Raw genomic sequence first — 18,237 nt, 5'->3', positions numbered from 1 at the left:
GCTGCCATGTGCTCATTAAACTACAAGAACTTGGCCCTAGGAGGATAAGTCTTGAGGCAGTTCAGACATTAATACCACTTGGCCTGTCCCCCTTGGAAGCTGCATACACAGGTAGCTGGCAGTGCAGGCAGTGGTTACAGACTCTGTCTGCTCTCTGATTTTTGCATTTCCCGTCAGGGAGAATTTGCTGTTGAGCAGTAGACTCTGAGCCTTTTGGCTTCAGGGTCAGTGGAATGATGGCTAAACTCCTGGTTATTAAAGTGAAGGAGTTAATCATATATAAAGGAAGCATTAGTTTTGGAGAATTAATATGATCCCTGTTAATATGGTACACAGAGTTGCACTGGAATTTGAGAGCATTTATTTGTGAAAGCAAACTGGGATTTATTTATTTATTTGGGGTTTTTTTTGCCACAATAATCTAATCTACCTCCTCAGAGAAAGAAATGATGGATGTGTTTTATATATCTAAAAATATATGGATATACCTCCCCACAACCTGTCAGGAGTGGTGCATGTCCATCCATATATTTATTTAAGTGTTTGTGCTGATAATAACCAAAATATTCCAGTTATAAAGCATTGTAAAACAAAGAGATTTTTAAAAATTATTTTAAGTTCACTATTCAAATTAGATAAAGATCAATAAGGAAATAAAAATGTATGTTTTAAAGATGTTTTGTGTAGTGTTCTATAGGTAGTATCTTGTTTTTCATCGGTAGTTTTCATTTGCTCTCAGTTTCAGTTTTGGGTAGTGACTCCAATCTTCTACCTTGTGACTGTAGAGGGAAGTAGGTGGAAAACCAAGTGGAACACAGAGCTGCTTTGTCTGACAGCATTAAAATCACACAAGGGTAGATTAAGAAGTCTTGTATCTGTCTTACAGGATCCAGCTTCCTGGGTAAATATTCACCACCTGGAGTATACAGATGGAGGAATCCTGGACCCAGATGATGTGCTGGCAGATGTTGTGGAAGACAAAGATAAGGTAGAGCTTATATGAAAATATTATGTCTTTTCAGATAACGAATGCTTTCTCATTTCTTGGATATCTGGCAGGTGAAATGGGTGTTAAATATTCTTAAGCACATCTGCCTGTAGGTGCTGTAACTCTCCCCTTCTGGACTAGAAGAGGGGTGTGGGAAGCATGACCAAAGCAGTGAGAAGAGAAGCCTAGCAGTTCACTTAGGACTTAATGTTTTTAAGCAGTTCTGTATTTCTTTTTATTTCTGTATTCAAATAGCATGGTGAATATGAGTTTTACAGGACTTTTTTTCTTTTTTTATGCCACTTAAAATATCTTTTATGATACCTTCCTTTGCATGGAATTAAGTTTTTGAGAATCATTCAAATGTCATGGTTGAGTGTGATGAAATCCACAAATCCTGTGATGACAAGAACAGCTACTTGAACTGTTAAATTTTTGGAGGAGTTCCTGTGATTTGCTACTGGAAGTCTAAGCAGGCCACTTACTCATTTTAAAAGCTGTGAGTCTCTAAATTTCAATTCAAATAAGACAGATTTCCTTTCTGGGTAGAGAAGTAGTAGCTGCAGAGAAACCCCTTTTGATTTTATTTTTAATTGTCAGAAAAATTTAGTTTTGGGAAACTTACTGGTGACTTATTTCAGCTTGGGGCGGAGGGGTGTTATTTATAAAACTTTGCGGATTTTATCTTTCTTTTTTTCTTCATAAAATCAGGGGAAAAAATATTTAATGGCTTGAAGCCGAAGATCCAAATATGGGATGTGCTTGTGCTTTTAGACAAATTGCTTTGCCTATTTAAAGTGCCATATGCTTGATGACTTAAAAAGTAATTCAGTATATTGCAAACAGAATTGCTAGTTTTGTATGCTGTGTTGATTCTTCAACGACTTAATACAAAGCAGAACATTTTGCTTATGATTAATGGGACGCTGCTTCTCCATACCTTAGAAAATTGTTTAGGGTGTACTTCAGCATCATTTTAGGGTGGTTTGTGTGGGAATTCTTAAAAACAATGGAGCTCAATTTTTTATATATTCTTTTTATCATATTTGTGTTTCTTGCTTGTCCATATTTACTGAAAGTATACTTAAAACACCTTAAGACTTTTTTTTTCCCCAGGAGTGTTTGGAGACAAAAAGACTGAGTTCTGAAATTGAGCAGCTGTGTATAAGGGATAAGACCATAAGCATAAGATGTCATTAAATGAGATATTATGTCAAAGAGAAATGTGTTACTGATGTCATCAGTTAAAGGAAATGAGCACATTCACCCAGGATTTTCTCTATTTAAAGTACTGATAGAGGAACACTTGTGCAAATATGAGCATCAATGTGCAGAATATTTGATATGCCATGTAGTTTTTAACTTGTGACTGGAGCCTTTCCTGTACCTCATTGGTGGCTGTCACTGACTGAGTATGTGTAGCTGATGAAGCTTCTAGGTCTGGCTTCTAGGTCACAGCTGTAGGTCTAAACTTCCTCAGTTATAACAGTTCTAGGTGAGGCTCTGAGGCTGCCTTGGGGAAAACTTGCTGGGAAACTGAAATCTTACTCTTTGAAGTGGTCTGGGGTGGTTTAGAAATACATCAGCTTCTCAATTTCTCTTCCTCTTATGTCTCGATTACATGTGATGTATCAGTATAATCTTGTCTTCTTCAGAGTGTCTTGGTGAAACAGGGTAAGAGACTTGCTGAACAGCAGCAGCTGCAGTGAAAAATCAGAATTTTTTTTTATTAAAGTAAGGGAGAATGATATAAGTGATCTGCTGGTCTGAGAGGCTGAAGGATTCTTTCATTTGAGAGTGGAATTGGGCCGTAGCATGTGTAAAGAGCTGTCCATATTACCTACTTACACAGCTTGGTATGATCTGATATCAAGGAGCCAGCCCCATAAAAGGCTTACAAATAGTTTTGATAGCTTTACTGTGGCCTGTTAGTCTTTGAGCCTTCACCAGTGTTATTTCACACTGAGAATCAATACTAGGGGATCTTTAAACTTTGCAAAAAAGGGGAGGAGATATTCAGGTCAAGTTGACCTGCTATCTTATTTGGTGTTTAAAGTCTCTGAATGATGAAGGAATTTTTGGTACATTAATCTGTGCTCTGCTTGTCTTTGGCTATGATTATCTGTATGTGTGGTAAATGAATAGGCCACAGCTTTGTTGCTCCCTTGTCCTTGTTGTCCTTTCCTGTGCATACAAGCCAGTGATGTAGTTTCACATTAAATCAGGCAGTCTCTATAAAAATAAGCCTTGCACTTAACCTCACTGCCTTTAACCAAAGGTGTGTTTGGCATTGCTGACCATCAAGCTCTTCTTCAGTGGCAGAGGAAATGCTGATGCTTTTTTAAGAGATAATCTGCTCTAGATTGTACTTTGATAGCAGTAAATTAGCACAGTTTCTTCAGAGGAAAATGTCTTTGCTAATCTATTGAATTCTTTCACTGTGACAACAAAACACTGAGTGCTATCAGATATAATTTATTTGGAATTTCAAAAGCTTTTGACAGTCCTTAACAATAGACTATTAAGGAGGCGCAACTACTCATGATGTAAGTAGCAAGTGCTGTGGTGGGTTAGTGAACAAATGAGCGAGAACTAAAAAATGGAATAAACAGTGAGTTTCCAGCCCCGAAGTAATGGCAGTGGGATGCATAATCCCCATCATTGGGAGTGGCAGTGATTTTGAGCTCTGCTTACGTTAACTTCATTACTTCCTCTTGAACTCCAAATTAATCAAAGTTCAGCAAATAGGCAGTACAGTGGATGATATTAAGAGCTGTCAACTGCACAGTTATGCATGCTGGACAGAGTGGCATTTTTTTAATTGCCTGTGAAACAGATCTAAATTAGTATTACATGTGCTTGGTAATGTGTCATGTGCAAATGCTTTAGAAATTCTGCTGGCTGAGAGTCCCTCTTGCTGCTGTTGCCTCAGCAAAAATTGTGGCCTGAATTGGATGTCAAAGCTAGTTGACATGGTTTTGTAGAATAGCTTTAAAATAGCTTGTTTTCAGTGAGTTATCCAGGAATTGCTTCATGTCCTGATAACCTGAATGATGAAGTAATTAAAATCCCCAAAATTTGTCAATTGAATAAGAATGTGCTATTTAAATTGTCTATTTCAATGTTGAAATTATAAATGGACTCCTCTTTGTATACTGCTCTTAACAGATCTCCCCCTTGAAATGACTTCTTGAGCAAGAAAATGTTCTGAGAAAATTTCTTTGCTGTGAAAAAGATGGAGTACAAAATGTTTCCCTTCATACCATTGTGTACATGGAGCCCTGTGCTTGGCTCATGTCTTAAATGCATAGACTTAATATACCCATCTAGACTTCCCTCTGATTTTTACATGGAATCATGTTTTCAAATACTCACAAACATCTGGGGAGGATAAGAGGATGTAATGAAGGCCTGTGTTAAGTTAAAACTTGCTTAGCTTATAGGACAACAAGCTTCCTAGATTAGAACAGTTATTCTGTCTGAATAAATGTGGACATCTACAGGAAAAATATGCTTTCTATCAAGCTTTATATGTGTATGTGTGTTCATATTTTGACAGGATTAAATACAAGCAAAACATGTTTACAGGTGTGCTTTTTGAGCAGAGCCCTTCTGAAGTAGGAGGTGGTGGTCTGCTGTCAGGGTGCTGGGTTTTTCTTTGAGTTGTTTTGATTTTGTTTTGTGGTTTATCTGTTTGTTTGCTTTTGTGTCTTTTTCTTGTTGCTTGGTACTTTTGTGGATACCTCTGGTGTTGTTTTTTAAGACTGTGTTTGCAAGGGCAGTATTGCAGTAGCTACATTTGAGCCAACAAAGCTGCTGAACACTTTTGTAAAGATACATTGTCTGATCAGCGCTGCTGGCAAAAGATTAGGCATGTCGTCCTAGGAGGTGATGTGGGTTTAACCTCTCCAGAGACTTGTTTGTTGGCTGCTCGGCTGCTAACGGTGGGGGGTGTTTTGTGGTGTGGGGTGGTGTTTTTTTTGGAGTGGAAGGAGTAAAAAAAGTAAGTCATTGTGATGGGCATTGTACTGACACTGAGATAGCAGGATACCAATATGATCTTAGAAATTAGTTTTTGCTTGGGTATCTCCTTTGTTAAATATAGATGAGTAGGGTTTTTTAACAGCAGCAGAAGCTTTTGAGGGACACAAAGCAACGTCAATGAAATGCTGAAATAGTGACACTGTTTCAAGATTTGTAGTGACTGCAACTGTCATTTAAGTGTTTCTAATGATGATATCAAGTAAATGGTATGAATTAAGTGTAGTTCAGATACATATTTTAGCTAAGCATTTAATGAAATATTAAATAGGAAAATCAATGAATTCTTTCTTCTCAGTTCACTGCCAGCAGAAATGCAATATTGAGAAAACATGTCTCCTGGATGGTCTCCAAATGCTAGGGAAATTAGCTGCTGGCTGTTCAAAATGGATATCGGGCCCATGCATGCTTCTGGTAAGAAGCTCAAGATCTGGCTGAAGCTTTTGTCATGGATGCTGAGTAACTCTTTGAAGCCCTGCTTCAGTCAGAAGCCTTTGCAGGTAGCTTTAGTTTCAGTGATGGTTTTGCAAGTGTGAGGCTGGGTTGGAGAAGTTTTTTCAGCAAAGCAATAAAGATGAAGCAGATGTGAACTTCAAGACTGATGTAATTATACAAAAGAAATGCTTTTCCAGGTAGAAAGACATGCTGACAGGCATGTTTTCTGTCAGTGGATTTGGAACCTTCCTGTATTTGCAGGCAGGTTGTCTCTGGGAGTGATGGCTGGCTGGGTTTAGCACCTATAGAGCAGTTATTTTCTGACCTGGGTTTGACTCTGTAGACCTTCAGGGTTGTCATTTTGACTGTGAAAGTGATAGCACACTCTAATGTGCAATATGCATTTAAATTACGTTATAATGAGCTAATTCCACCTTTGATCTGTTTCTATTCTATTCAACCATCAAATTCCTCATGAAATAGAGAAGTAAATCGGAGCCAAAGTAACCCTTAGGTAAGTATGGAAGCTCTGACTGAAGACTATGAGGTGATAAGGAAAATTTCTACACCAAGATGAAAAATGGCAAAATGAAGTGAGAAGGAGAAGGGGGTTAGTGGATAGAAATGTCTCAGTAGTTTAAATAAGGGGCTGGGGAATTCTGAGGCAGTTTCTCCTCATGTGGAGTTACAGCATTGCTGCTTTAAAAGCTTCCCCTGCATGTAGTGGCAGAGGCCTTGATGCTGGTTTAAGTTACCTCCCGGTGTATCAGTAGAGCCTGTAAATGTCATGCTTTACAGTTTTTTTGTTGTGTGGCTTGATTCTCAAATATATAATCCATGCAAGTAATGAATACTTAAGTTAGAGAAATGGTGTTCAAACTCTAGACTTCTGTGTAATTGAGCTCTCTCGGGTTTTGTAACTTTCTGATAACTGGAGTGTAGAATAGAGGGGTTTTCATTCTTCGGTTTGTTATACAATAGTATATTATACTTGTTTGGACAAAACAGGAAGAGATGTGAGACTTCATTACAGCTGAGAATTTTTACCTATTTAAGTGAATGCTGCAGTGTTTTTGTTATGTAGACTCCTCTACAAATTATTGCATATTGGGCAATTTTCCCCTGGAGAAGTTTAAAAAAAATTCGTCTTTTTGTAAGAATGTGAGAAAGGTGTCTGGTAGCAGAGAAAGCAGTTTAATTGTGTTAGTTTCATATGATGTGGAGGTAACATTGAAAGTATGCAAAGCAGTTTAATGATGTTAGTTTCACGTAATTTGGGGGTAACACTGAAGTGTGCAATGGACACAGGATAGTTCAAAATGCTGTATTATAACTTGGATGCTCTGTGTCTTTCATAAAATGCATCAAAAAGGCACGTATCAAAGAAGAAAAAATTACAGCTTTTCTTCCTTGTAAGGCTGTTAGTATTGCTCTGGACTAGGGCTTTGACACAATGTTTTATGACATTTAGTTGGTTAATACAATGGCCCAGTTATTGTTCTAATGTGTGTGCTTTTGCTGTTGCAGCTGTATTGGCTGCAGCAAATATACGCTTCAGACTTCTGACACTTAGTGCTTCTGGCAGAGTCTTGGTTACACTTGCGTAAATTTGAATGCCTTTTTGAAAAAACTGGTGTCCAGAGGCAGCCAGTTTTTGATGTTTAGTTCCTTGCTGCTAATGAGGTAAACCAAGGGATTAGTAGATTAAAAAGCCTGATATGATTAAGATGAGGAAAATGAAGTTGCAGAAATTTGGCAAAACTTGTATGGAAGGGGTGCTGTTCTTTGATTTGGTTTTAATGTGTTTTTTGGTTTGGGTTGTTTGTTCCCCCCCCCCCCCCCCCTTATTATAATTTTAAGGTTGTGGTTAGTATCTCTGCCAGAATATGTGTAGCTGTTTGTGACTCTTCCTTGCTGCCTCTGGTTTTGTATTCATATTCTGTGGTTTCGGTAATGAAATTCTACAGACGCCCAGAAATCTTTAAATTTTATTAGCAAGAGGATAACTAATAATGCATTCTTCTTTCAAACCCTAAATTGTAGAAGATAAAATGGATTTAACTACTTCTGTTCTGAATACCACATTTACAGCCTCCAAAAGCATAATACAGTATTAACATCTTTGTTAAATTTAGAGTACTCTATTTCTTCCTTGTGTAAATACTGTGTAATAAGTTTCAGCTGTTATTTCCAATAATCAGAGTTATTAGGATATGAAATAGTTCTTGCTGGCAGTATTTGTTTACTTAAATATTCATATCTAGTTCTGAGTGATGAAGTTATAAAGACAAAACAGAATTGTGAATAAAAGCTCCATGCCATTTTTGTTCTGTCAAGGGAATCCCAGTAGAAGCTCTTCAGGTATCTGATGGTTACCTAGACATCATATATCTACAAGGAGGGGAAGTATTAGAAAGGGCATATTTTAAATACTACCTTTATCCTTGTTAGCACCTTAGGGTATGGAAATGAGACACAAGAAAATCCAAGAACAAAACAGGGTATCTATCCTTTTGGGCTGCATCAAAGGAAGCATTGCCAGCAAGCTGAGGGAGGTGTTACTCCCTCTCTGCTCTCAGGAGACCCAACCTGGAATACTGAGTTCAGGTCAGGATTCCTCACCACAAGAAAGATATAGACCTGTTGGAGAGGGTCCAGAGGAGGGCCACAAAGTTGATTTGAGGGAAGGAGCACCTCTTTTATGAACACAGGGAGAGAGGGTTGGGATTGTTCAGCCTGGAGAAGAGAATGCTCCAGGGAGACCTCATTGCAGCCTTCCAGTGCCTAAAAGGTCTTATAAAAATGAGGGAGAGCAACTTTTTACATGGGCAGATAGTGACAGGACAAGGAGGAAGATTTCTAAACTAAAAGAGGAGATGGCAGGATATCAGGAACAGATTCTTCAATGTGAAGATGGTGACACACTGGCACAGATTGCCCAGAGAAGTTGTGGGTGCCTCATCCCTGGAAGTGTTCAAGACTAGGCTGGATGGGGCTCTGAGCATATCCTGGTCTGGTGGATGGAGTCCCTGTCCTTGGCAGGGGATGGAACTGTGTGATTATATGGTCCCTTCCAACCAAAACCATTCTGTGATTTTGCATTGACTGTAATAATGGCTTTTCTTGTCATCTGGACCAGGCTTTTTGACTTTTTCAAAAGGACAGCACTGGCACTTGCTAAGAATTTCCACAGAGTTTATCTAGGGTTTACCAGTAGTTCAAAATCAAACAAACAAGAAAAGGCATTGGGGATGGGGTCATTCTTACAAAGAAACTATAGACCTTGATTTGCTGGCCCTTCAATGAACTAAGATGGAGTTTTGTTTTTGCTGTTGACAAAATAATATGCAAACCAGCCAAGCTGCAGCCTATTTTTAAGAAAATCTTTTTGCACTTTTCAGGAAGAAAAAGTTTCATGCCATTTTGAGCCCGTGCTTGTTTAGGAAACAGATGTCTGATTTCACTCTTGTGTAGTAGGGTATGCTGTGAGCCACCATATATATATATGGATATTTTGGTAGGAGTTGGTGTGTTTATTTTTGACATAGGGCCTGAACTGTGAGTATCAGGGGGAGGGGGCAGCAAAAAATCACCATCGTTAGTACTTACTAAGCAACACTTTATTTCAGTAATGCAGTGTCTTTTAGAATACAGATTATGAAGCTTTGCATTTTTATGAAATTTGTTTTAATTTCTTGCTGCAGAGGTGCCATGCATTATTCAAGATTATAAAATGATTTGGATTTCAGGAGCATTTGGATTTGCTGATGAGGATTTCAAGCTGTGTAATTATGAAACTGTATGCACATGGGTTGGAAGTTCAGAACTCATTAGTGTAATCATTAAAATAACCATTTTTTAAGTGTGGTATTACATTCTGGGGTATGCAATTACACTATCATGTGCTTCTGGTTACTGGAAACATTTTTGTAATAAACTTCAGGTCTAGAAATATGCTTCAAGATAAGTTCAGAGCTTTAAGACACCTGGTCAAATGTTGCATAGGTTATTAAAGAAAATTCAGTTTTATAGATTTAGAGCTGTAACACGGTGCCTGTATGCATAAATTTACCTCCTGTTTATCCTAGAAAAAATTACAAGCTTTTACATATTTAGTGATGTATAATGTAATTTTTCTTAAAATTGGAACATCTTGCAAGGGTTACTTATTTCAGCTCTACCTACTTTAACAGTAGTGGGGGCATGAAGGTTCTTACCAGATGGACTCCACAGTTTTAGTTTTTTCCAGTGTAGTGTTTGTGTTTGAATATTCTGAACTGTGAACTCTTTCTCTGAACATCTGTAACCACCAGATTTTTTTCCATTTGTGATAAGTATTCTGTTACTTTTTTCAGATTAATAAAAAGTTAAATAACTGTGTTAGTAGATCTGTGACACTAATAAAATTTCTGATAGTTTTGGAATAAGATTTTCTATTTAAAACCTAAATGGGAGATTTTTGGAGTTAAAATCCTCTTTATGTAAGAGACATGTAAATTTGAAACTTGTGCTTTTCTAGTTTGGTTTTCTTTTGATCTCTTTATCTGATTTGTATTTTGGCTTTTCAGAGTATTCAAAACATAGAGCAAGGCAAAAGGTTTGGGACCTGGGTCACTTAGTTTTTTGGGGAGTATACAGCTGTACAGCCATAACACTTTCTCTTGACCTGAAAATGTGTTTTGTCATCTGGGCACTAAGTACCGCAGCTAATTGGTGATCTGACAAGTGAAGCTGTCTGGTTTCTGTTCCTTGTGCAATGAGAGGGATGGAGGGAGGGAGGTCATTCTAAGTGCATCTGGCCACAGTGAACTGAATGAACATTCAAATATCCTGATGAAAAGAAGCTTAATATCTCTTTGTGTAAGCATAACCTGGTGGAAGAGTTATTCCTTCTTAGTGATTTTCATTGATGGAACAAATACTTGGAATTCTGTATACATGTGTTGATGCTTAAGTGCCTTTAAGCACACACATGTTAATGTTTACCAAGGGAGTAATATGCATTGTAAAATGCTGTAGCCTTGCTGTGGTAAGATAATTTGGTGGGTTGTCTTGCTGTATAAAGTAAGCTGAGCTCTTAAATACTTCCACATAGTGGTTTAATTACGGTATGTTTTGGAAGCTGAGAGAATTGGGGTTGTTCAGCCTGGAGAAAGGAAGGCTTTGGGGAGATTCATTGCAACCTTTCCGTACATTAAAGGAGGCGTATAAGAAAGATGGGGACAAACCTTTTAGCAGGGTCTGTTACAATAGAACAAGAGGCGATGGTTTTAAATTGGAAGAAGGCCAATTTAGACTCGATGAGAATGAAGAAAGTTTTTACAGTGAGGGTGGTGAAACACTAAAGCAGGGTGCTCCGAGAGGTGGGAAATGCCCCATCACTGGAAACATTCAAGGTCAAGTTGAATGGGTTTCTGGGCAACCTGGTGTAGCAACCTGTGGCAGCAGGCCTGATCTAGATCACCTTAAAAGGTCCTTTGCAACCCAAACTATTTATGATACGATTACATCATGTGTCCTATTTAGATTGCATATGAATTAAGGGAGGGGTTTCTGTTCTGTTTTACAGTTGGTGCTCCAAGGAGTCTTTCAGTACAAGGAATTAAACACCTGCTGTGATATACCTTGTTTTCGAGTGGTGAAGGAGAAGTTTTGTATTGGTATTTCATTCCTTTTCAGATGTGACTGTGTTCTGGCCTAGTGAATTGATGTTAGTCTGTGTACAGTTTTGGGACACTGCTTCAGTATAGTAAGCTTTCCTTACTTTAGATCAGTACACAGCTCCCGTACTAAGTTTTGTTGTTCTAAATCCGGTGACTCTTCCCTCCAGAATGTTAAAGCTTGTTAAAGTTTTGAAATACTGGTAGAAATCTCACTCATATTTCAGCAGTTGCAAACAATTTGGGATTTGTGTTTTGGCTTTTTCCAGTTGTAATGGGGATGGTGTACTAGTGAGATGCCTAATACCACTGCTATTGTGAAAGCAAATACTTCCTACAAGTACTAAAACAAAACCAACTCAATTCTTGTGTGCAGGTTTGAGACATCAACCCTTATTTTATTTAAGGTGTAGTTGACATGTTTGAGGAAAGTACCTTGTAAATTGCCATTAAAAATGCATAGAACCTGGTCACAGAACACATGTGCCAACTTTTTGATGTATGCAGTGTGGAGTCTAACAGAAAGTCTGCCCTGGTTTAACTTCAAAAGGCAGGGAAGGGCACTGGCTCCGTACTTGAGCTCAGGAGGCAGCTTTGTGGCTGAAGAATAGCAGACTTCTATTGAAAGTGCCAAGGAAGAGTGAGTTAGTTCCTCCTTTGGGGGGTGGAGAGGCTGATGTGTGTGAAGGGCTGTAGGGATGGAGACATATGGACCTTTGATATAGCTGTTGTACAGTAAATATCTTCTGAAAAGGTGTAGAAATAAAAGAATACACCTTCATCTTTTTGAGAGTTCAAAAGTATCTTCTGCAAAGCACCAGAACGCTAACTGTGTTCATAACCTGCTTACAAGTTTTATGGAGGATGTTCAACCTCGGGAAAGGGAGGCTCAGAGGAGACCTTTTCTCTCTCCACATCTTCGTGAAAGGAGGTTGTAGTAAGGAGGGTCAGTGTCTTCTCCTGGGTAACAAGTGATACGACAAGCAGAAATAGCCTCAAGTTGCACCAGGGAAGATTGAGATTGGATATTAGATAAATATTCTAGACCAGAAGGGTTGTCAGGCATTGGAACAGGCTGCCCAGAGGAGAGGTTGGGTCACTGTCCCTGAAGTTATTTAAAAGGTGTGTAGATGTGGCACTTATAGACATGGTTTAGTGGTGGACTTGGCAGTGCTGGGTTAATGTTTGGATTCTGTTATCTTAAGGGTCTTTTCCAACGTAAGTGGTTCTGTAATTCTGTTCAGTATTAATGCTTTCCTGTTTATTCTTTTATTCTCTGACAATGGTGTTAATAGCAAAATTGAGTTGGAGTAATTTGAAGGCTCAAGTCATGAGGGATTTTAGTTTTCTTCTCTTTCTTCAAAGACAGATGGAACAATAGTTCAAGAACTTCAGTAAAAAAAAATTATTCACAATTACACATTTAAGGGTCAAGATATAATGCTGCCTCTATGTAGTTAAAGTTCAGCTAATTAGCAAAAAAAAAAGAAGTTACCAAAAATCCTTAAATAAAAATGTGCAGTCAGAAAAATGTTGTAAGAAATGATATCCAGGAATAAGCAGTCTAGTTGAAAAAAATGATGTAATGTTAAAATATTCTGAACTTTCTATAATGAGAATATGTTTGCTGTGCTGCCATCTTCTACAAGTCCTTTTACTGATTTCATTCAATAATAGCTTCACACGGAGCAGTTCTATAGGGGTTTGATGCCTTTTTTTTTTTTTCTTCAAATTCTGATGAAGCTGTTAAGAGCTGTTTTCTCGTTGTTGTAGTGGTGATAGTCCAGTCCTTGCTTTTTAACTCCAGACACTTTTCAGACATTTAACAGCATCCTTGCTTTTGAAGATTCCTTCCCTGTTATGAGGGGTGCCAGGTAATCCAAAAGTCAAAGGCTTGAGAAGCAGAAATAAGAAAAGCATTTTGGAAACATGCTAACGTTTTTGGGCAGCATGTGTTCTGAAGTGTATAAAGGCTATTCTAACTTCAGGTTTGTGTAGCAAAACTATCTACAAAGGGATGCCAAATGCTTCTTTAAGTTCACTTCTGCTGTTCAGTAGTGGATGATGCTTTTCCCTGTACATACATCTTTGAGTGTCTGATTTTTTTCTGTCGCGGTTTAGCTCATGCTCAGACTTATTTTCTAGAGGTAGAACTGTCTGTTCATATAACTGAAAGTGGCTATTTGAAAGAAGGAAAGTCAACAGTATTTTCCTCAGGTTTGAAGGGTTTCCAGCTTTCAGGATTTTGCCACATTATCTGAAAATAAGAGATTTTGCAAATCACTCAGGTTTGAGAAGCAACACAGGATGCTTGAATCTGAAGAATCATCCAACAATTTATCTGTTGTTGGAAACATTTTGGACAAGTGTGAAAGAAGTGGTGTGAAGAGCAAAGGACATGTTAACAATTATTTTAGAGTGTGCTTACCATTGCCTTTGCTGAGGACAGGGGCTGCAGTGGAGAAGGAAGTAGTGTGTCTCCAGAACAGCTGGTGCAGTAGGTGGTGGACTGAGTTCACAGGGGAGGACAGACCTGTCTGGTTTGTGAAGGAAGACCAGGCACTGTGAGTGCAACTCTGTCACTGCTTTCTGCTGTTACCTTAGGTAGTAAAGTAACAGTGGAAAGCAGTGACACAGTTTCTCCTGTAGCCAGAGAGCAGCTGCAGAATTGCAGATTTCCAAGAGGTTGTCTTGTACTATTCCCTCTTAAGGAGGGAATGCTGGAACTGGAGGCAAAAATTTAGGGTGTCCTAGGTTACCTTTACTTTGTTCAGTTCAAGGCTCCTCCTGGCTTCCTGTGCCAGAAGAAACCTTAGGATAAAAACATTTGATAAAGAAATGCTTGATAACTGTAGTTGAATAAAATATAACCTTTACTTCCCGTATGTTTGAAGTACATTTATATTAGCAAAATGATGTGGAATGTCAATTGCAAGCAATATATGGCAAAGAGTAGTTCTAAATATGAAGTTGATGTATTTTTACCTTGGTTGAAGGCTTCATTTGTGGATGCTTTTTCTGTTTCTTTTAGTTGAAAATTGAGCTGAAGACTAGCAATAGTCAAAATGCAAGATAAAAGTGCAGAGCTAGCCAAGTACAGGTGTGCATTATGTGGTTTCCTAGAACAGCATGCAAATAGTGTGTGGCTTTATACCACTGTTTTTTCGAAGTTGCATTTCTTCATGTGGTATATGATTTCTTACTAATTAAAATTAGATAGTTTTCAGTCCATAGGGGGTTTTTTTGTTACTCTGTTCCTGACAAAGCAATTTCATGTCTTCCTTGCTTTTTCAAACAAAATAAGAGCTAACTTTCTGATGAACTCAAGTTGTACTCTTATGTAATTATTTAGCAGGCTATAGTAATTGTAGTAATTAGGTGTTTTTTTTAAAGTACACCTTTTCCAATGCATTTTTAACTTTAAGGTGTAATTCTCAAGAGGATAATAAAATACACCACAGTCGATCATGCAATCAAGTTAATGTAATCAAGTTGCTAATCATTTTCTTGGAAGAACTTCTGTTAGAGAAGATGAAGACATGCTCTTCTTTTGCTGAAGAAATGTCCTCGTTTGCTGTTGATTGAGGTCCTAAGCTTTAGCTGCTGGGTTTAGCTTGACCCAGTGGCACTTTCAAGTTATGATTGCTTGCCTTCCTGGGACTACACAAAGATTACTGGCTGATAAGAAATCAAAGACCTGAATTTCAGAGTTCTGAGATTTTCCTGATCTTAATGTTTTACACATTTAAAATCTGAGGAGTCTTTCATATGGTGCTAATGCATTTTATATTAACACTTCTGAAAGTTTTTCTTAGATGGCATGTTTCTTACATCGTTTTATGTTCAGCCTTTAAGGAAGGTTTTTCCAAAACTTTCCTTTGTATCTAATATCTCCTTGTAGCAGTCAAAGCCTCAAGGAAAAAATGTGTATGATCAAGAAGTTCCTGTGGGTCAGTGTAGAATAATGATAGTGAGATGGACAAACAATGCAGCAACAGGAATTAGGTGTCTTAAGATACTTCACTATCCCTTTGTGACATTGGAACTAAACTGCTGAAGGTAGATATGAAATGTATTATGTAAGGGGCTTTGATCACCATGTGTGGTGTATTTAGTTTTCAAGTTACCAGATCTTGTATGAAGCTAAAACTACCCACTGGCTTTATTTGTAATCCTTGTATAGAACTGTAGTTCTTATTTCTGTGCCTCCTTCCTGCAAACTGGTTATAGTAACTGTTGAATAAAGGAGTGGAGAATTTTAATCTCCTTTTGGATGACAGCTCCTATTTTGTTATTCTGTATAGTAGCAGCATTCATTTAATAGCTATTTAAGTAACACCTTCATAGCTAGAATTCTATTGAGTCTCATGTATAAGCACAACCTGGAAAAGTAAATTCATTTGGAGACAGTAGTAGTTAATCTAAGAAATCAAATACAAAGGGCATTTCAGCAGAGATTTTCTTTCCTCTCTCTATATATTTTTTTGTTTTTGTATGAAGATGAAAGCCTATAAAGGTACAACATTTTTGTGTTCAGAATCCCTTCCTTAAAAACCTTCCCTGCTCCATCCAGTCCCCACAAAGCTAGCCTGAGATACAACCAAGGACTCGTATGGTCTTTTTACATCTTACATAAGTGATTCACATTCCCATTTCCCTATAGCCATTTTAGAGTGCTGTCCTGGTCTCATGAGAAAGTGTAGATGGCAGCAGTTGTGTACAGCTGTGCTTACATGGCCTGGTTGGTTGCCTTTATCTCTGGAAAAGGGGCTTTTACTTCAGTATCTGAAGGCTTCACTGCCAGAAGGGACACTCAGAGACAGTGAATGTTTTGTAGGCTTAGTTTTGCCTTAGCTGTAGTTTAGTGGCAGCCTTGAGCCAGCCCAAGTGTGCATTTGCTTTCAAAGAGGTGATGTTTGTCCCCCACCCAGTCCTGCTGCTCTTGCCCCCTGAACTGTACAGGAGTGGTTCTGCATCTAAACTAGTTTGACACAAGCATAAAACTTAATTGTTTTTACCAAGAACAGTTTTCCAAATTAATTCTTTTTTTGGGCTCTGTTTTTACCAGAAGCAATGAGAGGCAGCAGTTCTGGGTAGGGGAGGGTGTTCCTGATAGCATTTATGAAGTGGTCATGCTGCATGGTACATAGGGGGTTGAGGCTCCTGTTTGCTTGCAACCACTATAGGAAGAACTTCGGTTTCAAATTGTGTTGCTAAGCAATAATGCACTAGAATAGGACCATCTTTAACTCCTCTGACTGCGCTGCATTGTTGAACTGGGCTTTCTCTGCTGTAGTAGCCCACAGGTTTCAGAGATTTTTGTTGCCATTTCACAGCCTAATTTTTGCCCCTGTCCTCTGATCAAGGAAATTCCATTTGCTTCTTGCAAGGCAGGGAATATGTGGGTAATTTATATAGTAACTTAGACTTAGAAATTGTGATTGAATATGTTGTAAGAACTGTCCTATACCACTTCATGTACCTTCCTGCTCTGGCTGTTGCATCCAGTTTGCTTGGAAGTCCCGTCTGCTTCCCTGAAAGAAGGTACCTGCTAGCATTGCCTCTCATCCTGCCCTGAAGGTCTGGCTGTTAAAGGAGGTTTTAGAATACGATAGGTGTGTGGGCTTTTCTATAAAAAAAATCTATATACTGCTTCATCCAAATGTAGTTTGGCAACCAAGAAGCTGTATTTCATGAAGCCAAAAATATTGCAGAAGACTTGGTTTTCACCTCCTTGGACCAAAAAAAATTATGTGGAGAAGTATAATGCTGCAGCAGAAAGGGTTTTGTAGTTATGCTGATTAGCTGTGCTGCTTCAAAGTTTAGAGAACTTGATGATTGGTCACATATAGGGGAGGAAAACCTGGTAATTGCAGCAGTTGGAACCTCAGCTTTTCTTCATTAAAACTAATGAGGATATGAATAATTCTACAGTTTGGAGGTCTGAAAAGCACTACAAGACAAGGAAATAGATATTGTGGCCAGACTGAAAAGCCTGTTCTTGTGCTGTAATACTTAATTGATCAATGGCTGTTTGAAAAATCCAAACTTGTACATTCCTGTCAGGAGGCACTGGGAGAGTTATGTCAAAAGGTTCAGAATGCTCTGGATCATTATAAACACTGGCCATCAGGTGTTCATGGACTGCCTGCATTTCTGCTTTAATTAACTATATTCTGCTAGTAGAACTGAGCCTGAAAGTTAATGTGCACAAATATTATAGCAGACCTACCTGGCTGGTAACCTCAGAGTAGAAGGGGAAAGTTGAGGATGACTTTGTCCAGCTTCCGGGCAAGCAAAGTGTGGCACACCATTTAGACCTACGTGTACACCTGTATCCCTGTATTAATACAGATAAAGACTTATGTGGTGTAAATCTGTCAGAAATTCAAGTGAGAAGTGGTTTCTTCTGGCTTATTTATTACTTCAAAAGTGAATTTTTGTAATTGCCCCAGTTGTGTAAAGCACAGGAGTAAATACTTCCAACTTTTCCTTTTGCTGTTGGCTGTCTACTTAGTAATACTAGCCACTCTGTGGAAGATAGCTGAAAATATAAACATAGTTTAAATATCTTCAAGTCATATGAGATAGAATTGAAGAAGAATAACAAACAGCATTTGAAGTATTTTTATCTTGTGTTAACATTTGATTGCATTATAAACAGTGGGTGTTATTGGGACTTCCAGTACTTGGCTTTTTTCCCCAGTATGTTCCTTACTCTTAGGAAAGAAAAAAACCCCACCAAACCCAGACTTGTACTGTGAACACATTATAAACACTATCTTTGTTGCCTGTTGAATTTTTTTGCAGTAGAGTTTCAAGTAGTGGAAAATAGTTTCATCCAGTTAATGGAAGACACATTATTGACTGAATCTGATGCAGGGGAAATTGAACTCTCTGTTAAAGCTGAGGAACTGCTTATTTTTAGTATGTTGTTCTGTAAGTGCAGACATTTGTAAAGAGAATTCCTAGACTGCTTATGTCCCCAGAAAAACCAAAGCATCTTTTAGCCCTCTGTGGTCTCTATGTGCTGTTGCTTGTTGCCCCTAATTGTCAGGACTGGATGTTACCCTTCCCATCTGACCTAACAATTTACTGTATTTTCTCTGGGAG

General features: G+C 38.3%; 1 protein-coding gene across 2 annotated transcripts in view; it reads left to right on the top strand.

Annotated features, from left to right (window-relative positions):
* Nucleotides 1-18,237, top strand: part of PARD3B (par-3 family cell polarity regulator beta) — a 401,283-nt gene that overhangs the window by 24,864 nt on the left and 358,182 nt on the right. For both annotated transcript variants that reach the window (XM_082285055.1, XM_082285054.1), the window contains exon 2: nt 887-988. In XM_082285055.1, the coding sequence (XP_082141181.1) occupies nt 887-988 (102 nt within the window). The remainder of the gene's footprint in view (nt 1-886; nt 989-18,237) is intronic.

Source organism: Coloeus monedula (genome assembly GCF_965178545.1).
Source record: "Coloeus monedula genome assembly, chromosome: 7".
NCBI lineage: Eukaryota > Metazoa > Chordata > Aves > Passeriformes > Corvidae > Coloeus > Coloeus monedula.
This window is presented reverse-complemented; position numbering and strand designations above follow the sequence as displayed.